This window comes from Somniosus microcephalus, chromosome 11 (assembly GCF_052327205.1).
Source record: "Somniosus microcephalus isolate GS21.2 chromosome 11, FLI_Smic_1.0, whole genome shotgun sequence".
Classification (NCBI taxonomy): domain Eukaryota; kingdom Metazoa; phylum Chordata; class Chondrichthyes; order Squaliformes; family Somniosidae; genus Somniosus; species Somniosus microcephalus.
In genome coordinates this window covers 24638155-24656019 of record NC_140997.1, presented here as the reverse complement: position 1 = coordinate 24656019, position 17865 = coordinate 24638155, and the positions used below count along the sequence as shown (strand labels likewise).

The following is a 17865-nucleotide window of genomic DNA, read 5'->3' as shown; positions in this document are numbered from 1 at the left end:
CCTAACTAGTGCTTTATACAGTTCAAGCACAACCTCCCTGCTCTTATATTCCATGCCTCAACGAATAAAGGAAAGCATCCCGTATGCCTTCTTAACCACCTTATCTCCCTAGCCTGCTACCTTCAGGGATCTGTGGACATGCACGCCAAGGTCCCTCTGTTCCTCTATACTTCTCAGTATCCTACCATTTATTGTGTATTCCCTTGCCTTGTTAGCCCTCCCCAAATGCATTACCTCACACTTCTCCGGATTGAATTCCATTTGCCACTTTTTTGCCCACCTGACTAGTCCATTGATATCTCCTTGCAGTCTACAGCTTTCTTCCTCACTATCATATGTAAGACTTTCTCCTACTACTGTTTGGACCTTGAGAATTACAAATAAGCGTAACAATGACAGATAAGTTTGTTATAAATAAAATGATCTTTATTCACACTAGTTTAAAAATTCAAGCTTACATAGAAGCATCCTCAGCAATGCATCCGCCCACAGTTTATTAATTTGCCCTGGCAATTCATATGCCCACAGTTTATTAATTCGCCCTGGCAATTCATATGCCCAGAGTTTAATAAGTCCATACATAGAAGTACTCCCAGCAATTCATATGCTTCACAGTATAGTAAAAAGTACATAAAAAGTACTCCCAGCAATATATCCCCTGCAATATATCCACTCCATGTCTGACTTTCATACATACATACATTACAACCAAGCCCAGCCCACACACATTCGAGCAGGCATCATTGGATTGCATTCAGGAGCTGGAATACTGTGAATATTATTTTTGTCCCTCCCTAGCCCAGGATGGTGAGGCCGACTGTAGCATGTGTACTGCCACCATAGCTGAGATCGTTTAACTCGGTGCAGACTGCGTATCGAAGCTGAGACCTTGCTAGTCTGTATTGCTAAGCACCACACCATGTAACCCATTTACCCAAAAAGCCAAAGGGGCAGCTCGGTTAAGTGGTTTTCTTACTGTTGCAATAGTTTGAGGTAGGGCTTTCTGATGACATTTGAAGATGCCCTGTGCAATGTTGGAGGCAGACTCCTCTATGCTCCTTGATATTGCCAAGAGGCTCTCTAGCAGGCTTGCCATTGCACCTAGCAATTTGGCGTGCATGCCCATCACCCTGCTTCTGAAGGCCGCCCCATCAAGGTCCTCATCAGAATCCTGTGCAGCAGAACATGCGCGCGAACTCACCCTCTGGGGAGCTGGCCCCCGAGCTACGTTTTCCTCCGGCCTTGCTGCTTTATATACATGTATGTACAGTAAGAAACACTGGATAGGAACACCAGAGATAGGAATCCAGGCTAATTTATGCCCCTCCTAATCTGGACACTGGTACTAATTGTAGCATCCACACTGTACCCAGGGTGTAGTCGGGGGTATATGCAAAAAAAAACACTTAATTTCAGTAGAGAACCATATACAGGCTTTGCAGTGGTTGAAAATGATGGCGTACACTCCTTCAGTCAGGTGAACTGGGCCCCTCTGACCTTGGTGTCACGTCGATTGCTGCCACTGGTAATCTGGATCACTGCCTCCACCCACTGTAGTCGAACTCTTGAGGGAGTTTCCACCTACTGGGTACTTGACATTTCAAAAAGACAGGCAGAATGGAAAAGGTGGGGGGGGGGTGGTGGTAGCCCGGATAATAAAGGATAACATAAGGACAGTAGTGAGAAAGGATCTTGGCTTGGAAGATCAGGAAGTAGAATCAGTATGGGTGGAGATAAGAAATAACAAGGGGCAGAAAACATTGATGGGAGTAGTTTATAGGCCCCCAATACCATTGGGCAGAGTATTAATCAACAAATAATAGGAACTTGTAACAAAGATAATACAATAATCATGGGGGGCCTTTATTCTTCATATAGATTGGGCAAATCAAATTGGCAAAGGTAGTCTGGAGGATGAGTTCCTAGAATGCATTTGAGACAGTTTCCTAGAACAATACGTCATGGAACCAACCAGGGAACAGGCTGTTTTAGATCTTATATTGTGTAATGAGACAGGTTAATTAGTAATCTCATAGTAAAGGATCCTCTGAGGAAGAGTGATCATACTATGATAAAATTTCACATTATGTTTGAGTGTGAAACAGGAGTCTTAAACTTAAATAATAGGTGCAAGGGGCAAGTTGGCTAGGGTAGATTGGGAAATTAGATTAAAAGGTATGATGGTAGATAAGAAGTGACAAACGTTTAAAGAAATATTCCAAAATTTTCAACGAATATGTATTCCATTGAGAAATAAAAACTCCATGGGAAAAGTGATCTATCCATGGCTAACAGAGAGATTTAGGTGTCCTCGTACAGGAAACACAAAGTTAGCATGCAAGTACAGCAAGCAATTAGGAAGGCAAATGGAATGTTGGCCTTTATTTTGGAGTATAAGAATAAGGATGTCTTACTACAAATTGTACAGGGCTATGGTGAGACCACACCTGGAGTACTCTGCAGAGTTTTGGTCTCCTTATCCGAGAAAGGACATACAAGCCTTAGAGGCGGTGCAACAAAGGTCCACTAGATTGATCCCTGGGATGAGATGGTTGTCCTATGAGGAGAGTTTGAGTAGATTGGGCCTTTACTCTCTGGAGTTTAGAAGAATGAGAGGTGATCTCATTGAAACATAAGATTCTGAGGGGGATTGACAGGGTAGATGCTGAGAGGTTGTTTCTCCTGAATAACAACAGAAAATGCTGGAAAAACTCAGCAGGTCAAGCAACATCCGTGGAGAGAAATTTGAGTTGACGTTTCAGGTCGAACCCTTCTTCAAAACTGGAAAGAAAAGAAATTAGATCGAAGGCAGGGCTGCGATCGGACAAAAGAAGTGAAAGGAACAAAAGAGCTAGACGAGATGGTAATAGGCTGAGATTAGGTGTAAAGTGTACTGGCAGGGCAAGAGATAGCTGCCAGGTGTGAGAGGGAAACAAAAAGGGGGGGGTGGAAAAGGAGTGGAAAAATTACAAGAAAAAATGTGTAATAGGGGCCGAGGTTATGATCTGAAATTGTTGAACGCGATATTGAGTCCGGAAGGCTGCAGAGTGCCTAATCGGAAGATGAGGTGCTGTTCCTCGAGTTTACGTTGAGCTTCCGTGGAACAATACAAGAGGCCAAGGACGGTGAGGTCCGAGTGGGAATGGAGCGGTGAATTAAAATGACAGGCGACCGGAAGCTCGGGTCACCGTTACGGACTGAACGGAGGTGTTCTGCAAAGCGGTCACCCAATCTGCGTTTGGTCTCCCCAATGTAGAGGAGACCGCATCGTGAGCAGCGAATACAGTATACTAGATTGCGAGAAGTACAAGTAAATCGCTGTTTCACCTGGAAGGGGTGTTTGGGGCCCTGGACAGTGGGAAGGGGGGAGGTATAGGGGCAGGTGTTACATCTCCGCTTGCATGGGAAGGTGCCAGGCGAAGGGGAAGGGCTGTTTGGGGTGATAGAGGAGTGGACTAGAGTGTCTCGGAGGGAGTGGTCCCTACGGAATGCTGAAAGGGGAGGGGAGGGGAAGATACGTTTGGTGGTGGGATCACTTTGGAGGTAGCGGAAATGCCGGAGAATGATCCATTGAATGTGGAGGCTGGTGGGGTGAAAGGTGAGGACAAGGGGAACCCTATCGTGGTTCCGGGAGGGAGGGGCAGGGGTGAGGGCAGAAGTGCGGGAGATAGAACTGACACGGTCCGTAAGGGTGACCCCGAGCTTCCGGTCGCCTGTCATTTTAATTCACCGCTCCATTCCCACTCAGACCTCACCGTCCTTGGCCTCTTGTATTGTTCCACGGAAGCTCAATGTAAACTCGAGGAACAGCACCTCATCTTCCGATTAGGCACTCTCCAGCCTTCCGGACTCAATATCGAGTTCAACAATTTCAGATCATAACCTCGGCCCCTATTACACATTTTTTCTTGTAATTTTTCCACTCCTTTTCCCCCCTCTTTCCTTTTGTTTCTCACACCTGGCAGCTATCTCTTGCCCTGCCAGTACACTTTACACCTAAACTCAGCCTATTACCATCTCGTCTAGCTCTTTTGTTTCTTTCACTTCTTTTGTCCGATCGCAGCCCTGCCTTCGATCTAATTTCTTTTCTTTCCAGTTTTGAAGGGTTCGACCCGAAACGTCAACTCAAATTTCTCTCCACGGATGTTGCCTGACCACCTGAGTTTTTCCAGCATTTTCTGTTATTTCAGATTTCCAACATCTGCAGTATTTTGCGATCGGTTGTGTCTCCTGGCTGGAGAGTCTAGAACTAGGGGGCATAGTCTCGGGATAAGGAGTCGGCCATTTAAGACCAAAATGAGGAGGAATTTCTTCACTCAGGGTTGTGAATCTTTGGAATTCTCTGCCCCAGAGGGCTGTGTATGCTGAGTTGTTGAGTATATTCAAGGCTGATTTAGATAGATTTTTTGACTCAAGGGATATGGGGATTAGGTGGGAAAGTGGAGTTGAGGTCAAAGATCAGCCATGATCTTATTGAATGGTGGAGCAGGTTTGAGGGGCTGTATGGCCTACACCTGCTCCTAATTCTCATGTTCCTATGTATAGAGGTGGGGATCTCTCACACGAGCAGAACTCAAGTAGACGTGCTGAAGAGAGGGAGATCTAGTCCATTGGCCACAGCAATTGGATAGGAGTCGCTCAGAGGGAGTGAGGGGAATAGATAGCAAAGGAGGGGGATGGGAAGGATGAAGTTGGGAACTGTGCGCTGGAGGGAAGGGAAGAAGAGTACTAGCATTACAAGGGTGGGGAAGAGAAAGCGCGCCAGCATGAAATGAGGGTTGGAGTGCTAAAACTGCCATCTTTAACTGGGGTATATCGCCAGCTAGAATGGGGAGTGGAAGAATACCAATGTGAATGGTGTAGGAGGGGAGTGCCAGGGTGAAGGGGGTGATGTGGAGTAGCAACAGTGCCTGTATGATCTGGGAGGAGGAGAAAGTGTCACTGTAGAAAGGGGGGAGGGAGGGAGAGGGGAGGGGAAAAGAGGTGTGAAACTGCATAGGGTACAGTCTGAGCTTGGGTGCGAGATTGTTGACTTGGCTTTGAGTGATGCTTTGGTTGATCTGTTTGTAATCCACAGGTTTCCCATTGTGAAGCATAAAACTAATTAAAACAAGTGCAACATCCATTTTTTTTTCCATGGGGAGTATGTGCCAGACAATCTCCTCAAAATAGTGCTATTTTAGGTCCCTGAGAGCAGACAGGGCCTCTAATTTCTCATCCGGCACCTCCTTCACTGAAACCTGGAGTCAGAAGTGGGAGCACTACCAACTGAGCCAAGGCTGACACCAATGTAACTGCATTCCAGCAGATTAGGACCAAGGCCATTCAGAGTGATCATTCCTTTCGGGCGGTTTTGTCTTTTTGCTAGTTATCTACACTGCCATGTATGCTTTGCTTCTCTGTTTTGAATTGGGAAGAGGGCTCATTGATCCTGCTGCCCATCTGTTCACACTTCTACAAGCACCTTTTTAGCAATGCAACATTTGGTGCATTCTACCATATACCCACTTCTACAGTTTAGACTAGAGAGAGAACAGATTCTATGCCAACAAATACACTGAAGTCAAAAATTAAAATTTCCTGGTAGCATCAGCCCAGACAACCCACCCTTGTCAGATAAAATGGTTACTGCACCACTGTGTGGCTGAGAGTCATAACTCAACACAACCATGAAATACATTTACTAAGCAAAAAGAGCATTAGCAATAAAGATTTCCCAGTTATTGTTTTATTGGTTAAACTCCAGGCATGATGGATGGATGGGACATAATCCAATCTTGCACAATAAAGTGGGATCTATTCAGACATTAGACCAGTCACAGCTTCAGCCCAGCTGCAAACCAGGCTAAAGATGAATAAATGTATTTGCCAATATAGATTACATTCTTTTCAAATTCTAGGCTTTAATATTTTTGTACTGCAGTGAGTATTCAGTGCTTGTGCAAGTTGTATTTTCAAAAAGCATGACTCAAGTAAAAAAAAAAGTTACTTGACTGCACACAAAATGCTAACAAAGCTATAAATGTAATAGATTTGAAAAAAAAACAGAATTCCTTTGAAAGCAATGGAACGAGAAAAACAATGAAAAAGAAAACTTGGTGGTTTCTATAATGGGCACCTGACCCACATCAGATTTATGCTCCAGAGGTAAATTGAAAATTATCCACTAGGAGTCATAACCAGATACAATTTGAATTACAGCCACTGGATGCAATCCTCCAGAAATCTTATTAAAATCAGTGGCGTCAGCGACTTCAAAAAGTGAGCTTTATTTTCCCCTCCTCTTTCATCCACCCTTCAGCTTTCTGGGGGAGGGGGGTGAATGAAGGTCACTGGGAGAAGAGAACAGTTCCCCAGGGCAAGCCCTGAGCATCAGTATCGAGCGCTACTCACCAGTCGCTCAAACACACCCCAAAAGGGCTAGCCTTTGACCATGAAAGGTCAATTATGGGCAGTTCTTCATGCTGGTTGTCCACAGCAGGTAGGGATTTGGTGGCGGACGACCAAAAAGCCATCATTTACAGTAGGAGACAGCTTCCAAAAACATGGAGCTGAAGGGACTGAACTAACCCACTGTTTACAAAACTAGATGCAAACCAATCAGAGGCTACAATCTGGTTAAGATGGAGGCAGTACAGCTTTGACAACAAACATATGAAAAGAACCACAAATTCTAACCATTACACATCAGCCTCGCCAGCTGTTTCTGGGGGGGTGGGGGGGCCGCAGCAACAAAAACCCCATTACCAAAAGTGTCAAGTGATGAAACCAATCCTCAAAAAAATACACCCACAGCATGACTGGACATTGACAAATTTTATTTGTTTTCAATTTTTGTAAACACAACACATTAAAAAAAAAAGCAAGTGAGTAAGCAGAAGAAAATGACAAGTTAAATATCGAGGCAACTGCAGATACACAATTACCAGAGAAAAGTAAGGTAGACGGAGTATGTTGAGGCTTCACACTTGATTATAGCAGTGTTACTTAACATATGAGAGAGTCAGCAACCCTGGGGGGTCACAATTCAACCCCTATTATAAAGTTCTCGGAATTAGCTGACAATTCAGAGGTTTGCCCAGATGTACATTTTGGGTAAATTTAAATTGAGACACAAGTAATTACAAAGGGTATAAATAAGCTAATAGACTAATGCACATCACTAACTATGAATCTATCCACCTTCCACAAGATCCTTTTAACACATTTGAAATATCTTGCATTAAGGCACTTCAGAAACAGGTGATAAATGCAATCAAAATTGTGTTGTGTTTGGAAGTTTGCTGGTTGAAGATCTAGGTGTAAACAAATCCATACTGGGAGTTTTAAAAATGTTGTATCTGCGGTTATTAAGCGAACAATGCAATCCGACCGCCACTTAGTTTTGACAAATTGAGTTATTGCTTGATCAGTTAAATCTCAGGCAAATTTATTACACTACCTTGTAACATAGGAGTTTAGAATGCAAATTATATGGACAACACTTCAAAAGGAAGCACTACCTTTGTTTCAAACAAGGCACTAAAAATTAGATTCTTATTCTGAGACATGTGTGAGATTCTCCATCTCCTGTTGGAGAAGCATTTTGCAGCTCCAGCATAGCAACTTTCTCCTCCAGCATAACAACTGTCTCCTGCAGCATAGCAGCTTCCTCCTGCAGCATAGCAATTGTCTCCTCCAGCTCTTTGATTATTGTACGAATATTAGTTTCTTCTTCTGGGACAGGTGTGGGATTCTCTCTCTTCTGCCGAAGATCAGCATTTTCCAGCCCCAGCACAGCAACTTTCTTTGCCAACGCTTGCATTTTATGAAGTTTTGCTGAAATGAAAGAGGCTTAGCTTTAGCAATCAGGCCCAAACCCTTCACACAACTGGTTTTGCAAATGTCTCCTTGTCCCATTGACTGCAAAGTAGTTTGGGTAGGGATTTTCTCTCAAGCCCCCTATGCATTTATGATCACCTCAGGCTAGGTCATTTGCTGAACATCTCAATACAAGATTAGTTTTTAATTATTGTCTAGCCTCTAGTCACAAGCAACCGCTCCTGGAAAGGGAGGGGGGAGGGGGAGGGGGAGGGGAGGGGAGGGGAGGGGGAGGGGAGGGGGAGGGGGAGGGGAGGAAAGAAGAAAGAGGAACAGTGACAGGTAGCTGGTGAGCGGCAGCAGAGAGAGAGAGAAGAGGAGGATATAGGGGTTAAGTGGATAGTTCAAAAGAAGAAAAAGGTAGGGTAGTAGGAAGGGTTATGAGGTGAAAAATGTGAGGAGATAGAAAAAAAGGTGATGCCAAAAGAACCAAAATCCATATTTTCTCCACATAAACCCCACCCCAAAAGCAGTTTTCAAAGAGTTGGTGTCACCCACAATCTGAAAAGGAGGCAGATTCAATTGTGACTTTCAAAAGGGAATTGGATAAGTACCTGAAGGAAAAAAAATTGCAGGGCTACAGGGAAAAGGGCAGGAGAGTGGGACTAGCTTAAGTGCTCTTGCAGAGAGCCGGCACGGGCTTGATGGGCTGAATGGTTACAGCACAGAAGGCGGCCATTCTATGAAAAAGACAGAAAAGGACAGAGAAACAAAAAAAGGGGGGGCGGGGGCGGGGAAAGAAATGAATGTAACAGACAATAAAACCCAGTAAACATAATTGAGACAAGGAGGAGAGAAACTGTATTCTCCTGCACAGTGTGCAAGGCCACATGAGATACACTAAAAAAAAAAGTTTTTTCTGATTTCAAACAAGACAATCCAATGTCAACATAATTCTAGGAGACATTTAAAAGCTCTACTCAGAGATGGTTTGTTGTAACAGGAGACTCAGTTGGGAAGGATGATTAAAAGTGATGCAGGCACTGTGTAATTAAATGACCATGATTTAATGTAATCATTGAGATACCATAAACTAATCTCAACTGGAGATCCTTCAGCACTGCCCTCAGATCACAACCAGGCTCCTTCTGCACAAATCCACTTTGTCCCAAGTCCTCAACCATTTTCACCCACTGGATCATTGTGGAGTCCCGAAAATGCTTAAAATTGCAAAATTAGGGAGGTGCCATTTCATATTCTGAAACATAAGTTTGGGGCACTGTAATATACCAACCCAGTTCAAAACCCAACTGATTTAAGGTGCCGAGCTCAGATTATGTTTTTATACCCCTGCAGAATGCAGACAACCTAGCAGATTAGATACTGAATATTACAACACCTGCAAACTCATTTTTAATGTGGAAGCAAGTCATCCTCAGCTCCAAGGGACTGCCGAAGAAGGAGATACTGAACATTACCAGTAATGATAAAAGTGGAAATTGTTTTAAGTTTAGTAAAGACAGCTTTTTGCATAGCTGCCAGACTTCTGCAGTGTGTAATCAAGTGACATTGGTCTAAAATTAGCACACAGCTTTGATTAATTGTCAGAGATTTTTCCTCACTCAAGATGTGCATGTGCTGTGTGGCTTTTCCTCCTGACTCCTATTACACATCCCCCTCTCTCCACTATCTTGTGCTCCTACTCCCGCAAGACAAACAAAATATTGCAACACAACACCTGTGCAGTCCTGTGGGTTTCGACCTGAAACGTTGACTATTTCTCTCTCCACGGATGTTGCCTGGCCTGAGTTTTTCCAGCATTTTCTGTTATACTTGTACACCCCTGATAAATTCTGGAGTACAAAAACAACCGATCTAATTGCCCAATCATTTGAATTAAACAAATCAGAAATTGAATTAAGTTACCTTGAATTAAGAGTAAATCATTGCCAGTGTACTTATCTAACACTTCGAACATTTAAACGCTGCTCACTCCCCATTGGTCAGGTCCCTTTCCGCTGAACCGCCCCTATTTTGTCGACCTATCAGTGCTCCACTCTCCGCAGCTGGAGGAAGTGTGCATTTTGATAGGTTGTTTCTAAATCCAATCGGAAGTCAGATTGCCTGCGCTTCCTGAAACTCCCAGTTGCCGGCTTTAGACTAGTTTTAACTCGCGGCCCGATTACCGCGGGCAATTCTGATTGAATTCCCCCCCTCCGGCACTCTGACCCTCACCTGCGGCCACAACAATCATCTGTTAGCCAGTACCTCAAAACCCCCAAACTCACTGCCCGCGGCTTATTCGCGAAAGACCCAGCCCCCAACTCCATGATAGCTCACCTTTTATTCACACTGGAGCTGCTCTTGTGCGTTTCCAGCAAGTTGTTGGTAAGCGGCGACAAAGTCTGCTTTTCGGAACACCGCCCACACACACAAGCTCTACCGTCCCGGGCCCAGCTTTTAAACAAGCATGTTGTCCAATTGCAGTGGCCGAGCTTGTTCTTGTTCCTCTTTTAAAAGAACCAAATAAAACTGTAAATAAACCGTTGAAACTTCAACTAAACCCTAAGAAATCAAATTAAAATTTGGTTTTCCAGCCCAATTAAGCACTCCAGTCCCCGTGGCGCCCACTGGTCACGGAAGTGATCGAGCTCGCCGGCGGACACCGCGTGCTCCATCTCCAGGGCCACCCGGGCGCGAACATAGCCGCAGAAGAGAGGGAGGCAATCCGGCCGAACGACCCACCCGCTGCCTGGACCAATTAATGACTTAGCCAGGCCCAGGAGCAGACCCACGAGGAGGTCCTCCAACCTAGCTTGTTCTTGTTCAAATTCTGGGATGATTCTCTGTGCTCCTATTGGTTAACTAAGGATAACTGACAGCTATTGCCATCACCAATTAAAAAGGCAGCCAGCGACCGCTTCTTAAAGCGGCACAACCAATTACCCGCTTTCAGAATTCCCGTTCTACCTGGACCCCTCCCTCTGGCCTCTTACCCTCGCTAGATCTTTTCATTGCTAACTGCCGCCGTGACATCGGCCGTCTCAATTTCTCTGCTCCCCTCACTCACTGCAACCTACCTCCCTCTGAACTTGCAGCACTCCATTCTCTCAGATCCAACCCCGACATTGTCATTAAAACTGCTGACAAGGGTGGTGCTGTTGTTGTTTGGCGAACCGACCTCTACCTAGCGGAAGCTGAACGCCAACTCTCCAACACCTCCTCCTACCTTCACCTGGACCATGACTCCACTACCGAACATCAAGCCACCGTTTCCAAGACTATCACTGACCTCATCTCCTCTGGAGATCTTCCCCCACGGCTGCCAACCTCATAGTTCCCCAACCCCGCACAGCCCGCTTCTACCTCCTTCCCAAGATCCACAAACAGGACTGCCCTGGTAGACACATCGTTTCAGCCTGCTCTTGCCCCACGGAACTTATCTCTTCCTATCTCAACTCTATTTTTTCTCCCCTTGTTGAGTCTCTTCCCACCTATATCCGCAACTCTTCCGACGCCCTCCGCCACTTTAACAGTTTCCAGTTTCCTGGCCCCAACCGCTTCCTTTTCACTATGGACGTCCAGTCCCTCTACACCTCCATCCCCCACCAGGAAGGCTTGAGGGCGCTCTGCTTCTTCCTTGAACAGAGGCCCAACCAGTCCCCATCCACCGCCACCCTCCTCCTCCTGGCTGAACTTGTTCTCACATTGAACAACTTCTCCTTTGACTCCACTCATTTCCTCCAAATCAAAGGTGTTGCTATGGGTACCCGCATGTGTCCTAGCTATGCCTGCCTTTTCGTGGGATATGAGGAACACTCTTTGTTCCAGTCCTACTCGGGTCCCCTCCCTCCCCTCTTTTTCGGGTACATTGATGACTGTATTGGTGCCGTCTCCTGCTCTCGCCCTGAACTAGAAAATTTAATTCACTTTGCTTTCAATTTCCACCCTTCCCTCACCTTCACATGGTCCATCTCCGACTCTTCCCTTCCCTTCCTCGACTTCTCCTGTCTCCATCTCTGGGGATAGGTTATTGACTAACATTCACTACAAGCCCACTGACTCCCACAGCTACCTGGACTACACTTTCTCCCACCCCGCCTCCTGTAAGGACTCTATTCCATTCTCCCAGTTTCTCCCTCTCTGCCACATCTGCTCCGACGATGCTACCTTCCATACCAGTGCTTCTGACATCTCTTCCTTTTTCCTCAACTGAGGATTCCCCTCTACTGTGGTTGACACGGCCCTCGACTGTGTCCGTTCTATCTCCCGCACTTCTGCCCTCACCCCTGCCCCTCCCTCCCGGATCCACGATAGGGTTCCCCTTGTCCTCACGTTTCACCCCACCAGCCTCCACATTCAACTGATCATCCTCCGCCATTTCCGCCACCTCCAGCGTGATCCCACCACCAAATACATCTTCCTCTCACCTTCCCTTTCAGCATTCCGTAGGGACCGCTCCCTCCGCGACATCCTAGTCCACTCCTCTACCACCCCCAGCACCCCTTTCCCTTCGCCCAGCACCTTCCCGTGCAAGCGCAGGAGATGCAACACATGCCCTTATACCTCCTCCCTTCCCACTGTCCAGGGCCCCAAGCACCCCTTCCAGGTGAAACAGCGATTTACTTGTACTTCTTGCAATCTAGTATACTGTATTCGCTGCTCACGATGTGATCTCCTCTACATTGGGGAGACCAAACGCAGATTGGGTGACCGCTTTGTGGAACACCTCCGTTCAGTCCGTAAAGGAGACCCCGAGCTTCCGGTGGTCTGTCACTTTAATTCACCGCTCCATTCCCACTCAGACCTCACCGTCCTCGGCCTCTTGCATTGTTCCACGGAAGCTCAGCGTAAGCTCGAGGAACAGCGCCTCATCTTCCGAATAGGCACTCTACAGCCCTCTGGACTCAACATAGAGTTCAACAATTTCAGATCATAACCTCGGCCCCCATCACATATATATATTTTCTTCCTTTTTTTTATCCACACTTTTTGTTTGGCCTTATTTTCCCCCTCCCTTCAGCTGTCCTTCATTCTGCCAGCGCAAGTCACACCCCATCTAGAGCCATCCTTTGTTCCTTAACCTGTCCCATTACCACCTCCTCTCGCCTTGAATATCTCTTAATTTCTCTCAATGTCTCTTAATCTCTCCTGCTTTCTGTCCTATCACTGACCTTCCCTTTTGTTCTTTCATCCCCTTCCCCCTTTCCCAGCCCCTAAACTTGCTTTCCATTTCCTGCTGTTTTCCAGTTCTGACGAAAGGTCATCAACCTGAAACGTTAACTCTGTTTCTCTCTCCACGGATGCTGCCTGGCCTGCTGAGTTTTCCCAGTGTTTTCTGTTGTTATTTCTGTTGTGTATGTACCTTTAAGGGAATAACTGGTCTTAGACTGCAGTACCGGCAGTGACCACCCCTGTATGAAGGGCCCTAGCAGGCTTCTGTAGTTTCAGTTTCAAGCTGCCTCTTGTTCAGTAAAGTACCTGTTAAACTGTTCTCCCGAAGTCCGTGTATTATTGAGGCGCGGACTTTACAGTGGCGACGAGCAAGTTCGAACTCACCTGCAGTGTGGCATCATCTCACGGGGATCTCGCCTGAAAGGAAGGTCCTGGGAGGTCGTAGTCTGAGCAACGGGCGTCGACTGAGGTCAACTGCCCAAAGAATCCATCGGTGTTTGGAGAATTGCGGGAGAGAGTGTGGTTTCAGCGAATCGTGCTGGTAGCAGGTAGCGGGCTGACCCTTCCGGACTGCGGCGGGCTCAAGCTCGATCGAGCGGCTCTACGAAACGGGCCGCGCAGCGTCGCCGGGAAAAGAAAACAAGAGAGAGAGGGTGGAGCGCACAGGGCGCGGTCGGTGCTCGAGAACAGGACAGTGGAGAGAAACCAAACCAGGGGGAAGGAAAGCGAGACGCGCCGAAGCTGCGGGTCACCGCCATTAACCCGTAGAACGCTAGGAGCAGCGTGGCAGTAAGGGGAAGAAGCAAAAGCGCGGGAGGCGCCATTTTATCCCGTTGGGGAAGAAGCAAAAGCGCAGGAGGCGCCATTTTAAATCGCCCAAGATGCCGAAAAGTGGCAGTATCACTGCTTTCGACAACGAGGTAGAAGACTGGACCACGTATGTAGAAGGAATCGAAGTGTCCTGCAAGGCAAATGAGGTGGCTGATGGAAAGAGGGCGTCGGTATTATTAAATCTGATGGGTGCGAGTACGTACGGCCTATTGCAGAATTTAATTACCCCAGCTAAACCAATGGAGAAAAGTTTTGAGGAGATTGTTCATATCTTACAGGAACACCTAAGCCCTACACCACTGCTGATAGCAGAAATATTCAAGTTCCATAAAAGAAACCAGCACAAAGATGAGAGCAATGCTGACTATCTTACGGAACTACGCAAGTTATCGAAGCACTGCCAGTTCGGAGCAGGACTGGCAGACACCTTACGGGATAAGTTTGTCTACGGGCTCCAGAGTGAAGGAACCCAGAAACGACTACTTTCAAAAAAGGACCTGACGCTAGAACAGGCTTTCAGCGTGGCAGTATCCTACGAAGCAGCAGCACGGGGAGCTGCGGAAATACAACAGAAACCACAGGAATACAGCGCTAACGAAATGGCGTATGGAGCAGAAAAGTGCTATCGCTGCGGCAGAACAACCCATGAGCAGAAGATCTGCTGGTTTAAAGACAAAATATGCAGGCAATGCGGGAAAATGGGACATATAGCAAGAGTCTGCAGGTCGGGAAAGAAGACCAACACGACAAGAACTACTAAGGAACAGTACAGGAAAGTAACGAAACTGACAGATAGTAGTTCCGAAGATCAGGAGAGTGATAAGGACTCCGGGAGCAGGCGACTAAGTTGTTTAAAATTACACAACGTGATCGCAAAAGAAGATCACCGAACCATTTGGGTCACCCTCATGATAGCCGGGTCCCCAGTGAAGATGGAATTGGACACAGGATCAGCCCTAACTGTCATGAATCGACGAGACCAAGAGCGGCTATTCTCACACATACCCTTAAAGGACACGTCCATTGTATTGAAGACATACACGGGGCAAAAGGTCTACCCCAGAGGAAAAATAAGGGTGCCAGTTGAATATAACGGAAAGGAAACACAGAAACTATACATGTACATACTACGAGATGGAGGACCACCATTATTGGGACGTGAATGGATCCGAAGACTACAATTGGATTGGCATTCCATTCTGGCACTAACTGTGACTGACAAAAAAGATGATGACGTCGCACCTGGATGTCTGTCACAAATTCTATCTGACGCGGAAGAGGTGTTCCAACAAGGACTTGGGACTCTAAAAGGAGTAAAGGCAACCATAAAGATTGAGGATAACGCAACCCCAAAATTTTTCAAGGCCAGACCGGTGCCATACGCGATACGCCCAGCTGTGGAAGCTGAACTGGAGAGTCTGGAGCGTTCGGGGGTGCCGTCTAAGGTGGACTGGAGCGAGTGGGCCACACCCATCATTCCTGTAATGAAGAAAGCAGTGAGCAGCACGCCTGGGGAGCCAAGGAAGGTTCGCACCTGTGGGGACTTCAAGGTGACTGTGAACCCAGTCCTGCCCACAGTACAGTATCCGCTTCCGCGGATAGAAGATATTTTCGCCTCACTATCTGGAGGGAAACGTTTTACAAAGATTGACCTGACTCAAGCGTATCTACAAATGGAGGTGGAAGAAGCACCTAGGAAATACCTCACGATAAACACTCACAAAGGCCTTTACCAATACAATCGACTGGTATTTGGGGTAGCATCGGCCCCGGCTATGTGGCAGAGGGCGATGGAACAAGTCCTGCAAGGGACCCCGGGGACCCAGTGTTATTTGGACGACATCCTGGTTACGGGCGAAAATGACAATGAACACCTTGCCAACCTGGAACAGGTGCTCACGAGATTGCAGGAATATGGGCTACGAGCCAACCGTCCCAAATGCGAGTTCTTCAGGAGACAAATCTCGTATTGTGGCCACATGATTGATGAGGAAGGGTTGCATAAGTCGCCGGACAAGATTGAGGCTGTAGTCAAGGCTCCAGCACCAGAAAATGTGTCGCAACTGAGGTCGTTCCTTGGATTGGTGAACTACTACCATAAGTTCTTGCCGAATTTATCTACAATTCTGCACCCACTGAACACCCTCCTTCAAACTGGTGTAACATGGAAATGGAGTGATGAGTGTAAGCGTGCCTTTCAGGAATGTAAATGCCAAATCACTTCAAAAGAAGTATTGGCCCACTACAACCCAACACTACCGATTCGGTTGGCATGTGATGCGTCACCTTACGGCATTGGAGCGGTGCTGTCACACAAATTCCGTGATGGTTCAGAGAGGCCAATAGCCTTTGCATCGCGCTCACTAACCTCAGCCGAGCGTAACTACGCCCAGATTGACAGGGAGGCCCTCAGCCTGGTGTGGGGAGTGAAGAAGTTCAATCACTATCTACACGGGCAGAAATTCACCCTACTGACTGATCATCAACCCCTAATCTCAATTTTTAACCCAAAGAAGGGCGTTCCGGTGATGACGGCGCAACGGCTGCAAAGATGGTCACTTTTTCTAGGGGCACATCAGTATGATATAGAGTACAAAGGTACGAAACAACATGGAAATGCTGATGGGCTGTCGCGCCTACCGTTGCCTATGGCGGAAGAAGCACCTGCAGTGGACCCGGTGGAGATATTCCATGCGACCATAGTCGAATGTTTGCCTGTTACAAACGCAAGTATTGAGAAGGAAACCCAAAATGACCCGACACTCTCTCGGGTCTATGATTTGACGGTGAAGGGATGGCCAGCATATGGCGACTCACTGTTGCCAGCATTCTCGCCAAGGAGAGAACAGCTGTCAATGTGCCGGGGAACCTTGATGTGTGGATCCCGAGTGATAATTCCACCCAAGTTGAGAGATAGAGTACTCAATGAGCTTCACGAGGGTCATCTGGGAGGGGTAAAAATGAAGAGCCTAGCCAGGGCGTTTGTGTGGTGGCCGGGAATCGATAAAGAAATCGAGGATATGACCACGAGATGCACAGGATGCCAGAAGGTCCAAAACGCTCCACCACAGGCCCCGCTACATCCATGGGAGTGGCCCTCATCTCCATGGCAACGGGTACACATTGATTTTGCTGGTCCATTTATGGACTCAATGTTTCTAATCGCTGTGGACGCCCATTCGAAATGGCCAGAGGTCATTAAAATGTCCTCCACCACCACGGAGAAAACTATTGCAGTCCTAAGGACCATCTTCGCCAGGAATGGGTTGCCAGAACAGATCTGTTCCGACAATGGCCCACAGTTTGTGTCTGAGGATTTCCGGAGGTTCCTGAAGAATAATGGGGTGAAACATTACACATCTGCCCCATATCATCCAGCCACAAATGGATTGGCTGAGAGGTTTGTTCAGACCTTTAAAAAGGCCATAAAGGCAATGTATAATGACGACATACCACTGCAACACAAGGTGGATAACTTCCTGTTTGCTTACCGGAATGCGACACATGCAGTAACCAACCAAACTCCAGCCGTACTGTTTTTCAACCGGAGACGAAGATGTCGCTTGGATTTGCTCAAACCAAACATAAGACGAGATGTGGAGGATAAGCAGTTCCAGCACATAAATGAGAAGCCAACCAGGAGCTTCAAGATAGGGCAACTAGTCTTGGCCCGCGACTACCGAACAGAAAAATGGCAGCCAGGCACGATATGCACACAGCAGGGACCACTAATGTACACAGTGGACATTGGAGAGAGCATCGTGAGACGCCATGCTGACCAGATTCTAGAGTCACAGGAACAAGCCAAACCTGTACCACAAGCATGTGCACCTGGTAATGAGCCCGAAGTACAGATTGCGTCTACCTCAGAAGCAGGGGTATTGGAAGCTGACGAACCAACCAATGACAATGAGCCAGAATTGACTCCACCGCCAGAACAGGATACTCGAGAAAGGCGCTATCCAGTCCGGATCAGGAAGCCTCCTCAAAGACTGAACTTATAAATGACGATTTCAGTTGATGTATATATTACTGAGAAAATTGTAATTGTAATTAGTT

The 17865-nt window shown here is 46.9% G+C and overlaps 1 protein-coding gene across 3 annotated transcripts in view; it reads right to left on the bottom strand.

Moving 5' to 3' along the window:
- Positions 1 to 6801: 6801 nt before the first annotated feature.
- Positions 6802 to 17865, bottom strand: part of LOC147110394 (uncharacterized) — a 44661-nt gene continuing 33597 nt past the window's right edge. For 2 of the 3 annotated variants that reach the window (XM_086000368.1, XM_086000367.1), the window contains exons 7-8: positions 10141 to 10310; positions 7683 to 7818 (exon numbers count right to left, since the gene is read on the bottom strand). In XM_086000368.1, coding sequence (XP_085856494.1) covers positions 7806 to 7818; positions 10141 to 10310 — 183 coding nt within the window. In that variant the 3' untranslated portion in view covers positions 7683 to 7805. Of the gene's footprint in view, positions 7819 to 10140; positions 10311 to 17865 lie in introns of all 3 variants that reach the window. The other variant, XM_086000369.1, reaches the window with a different exon arrangement.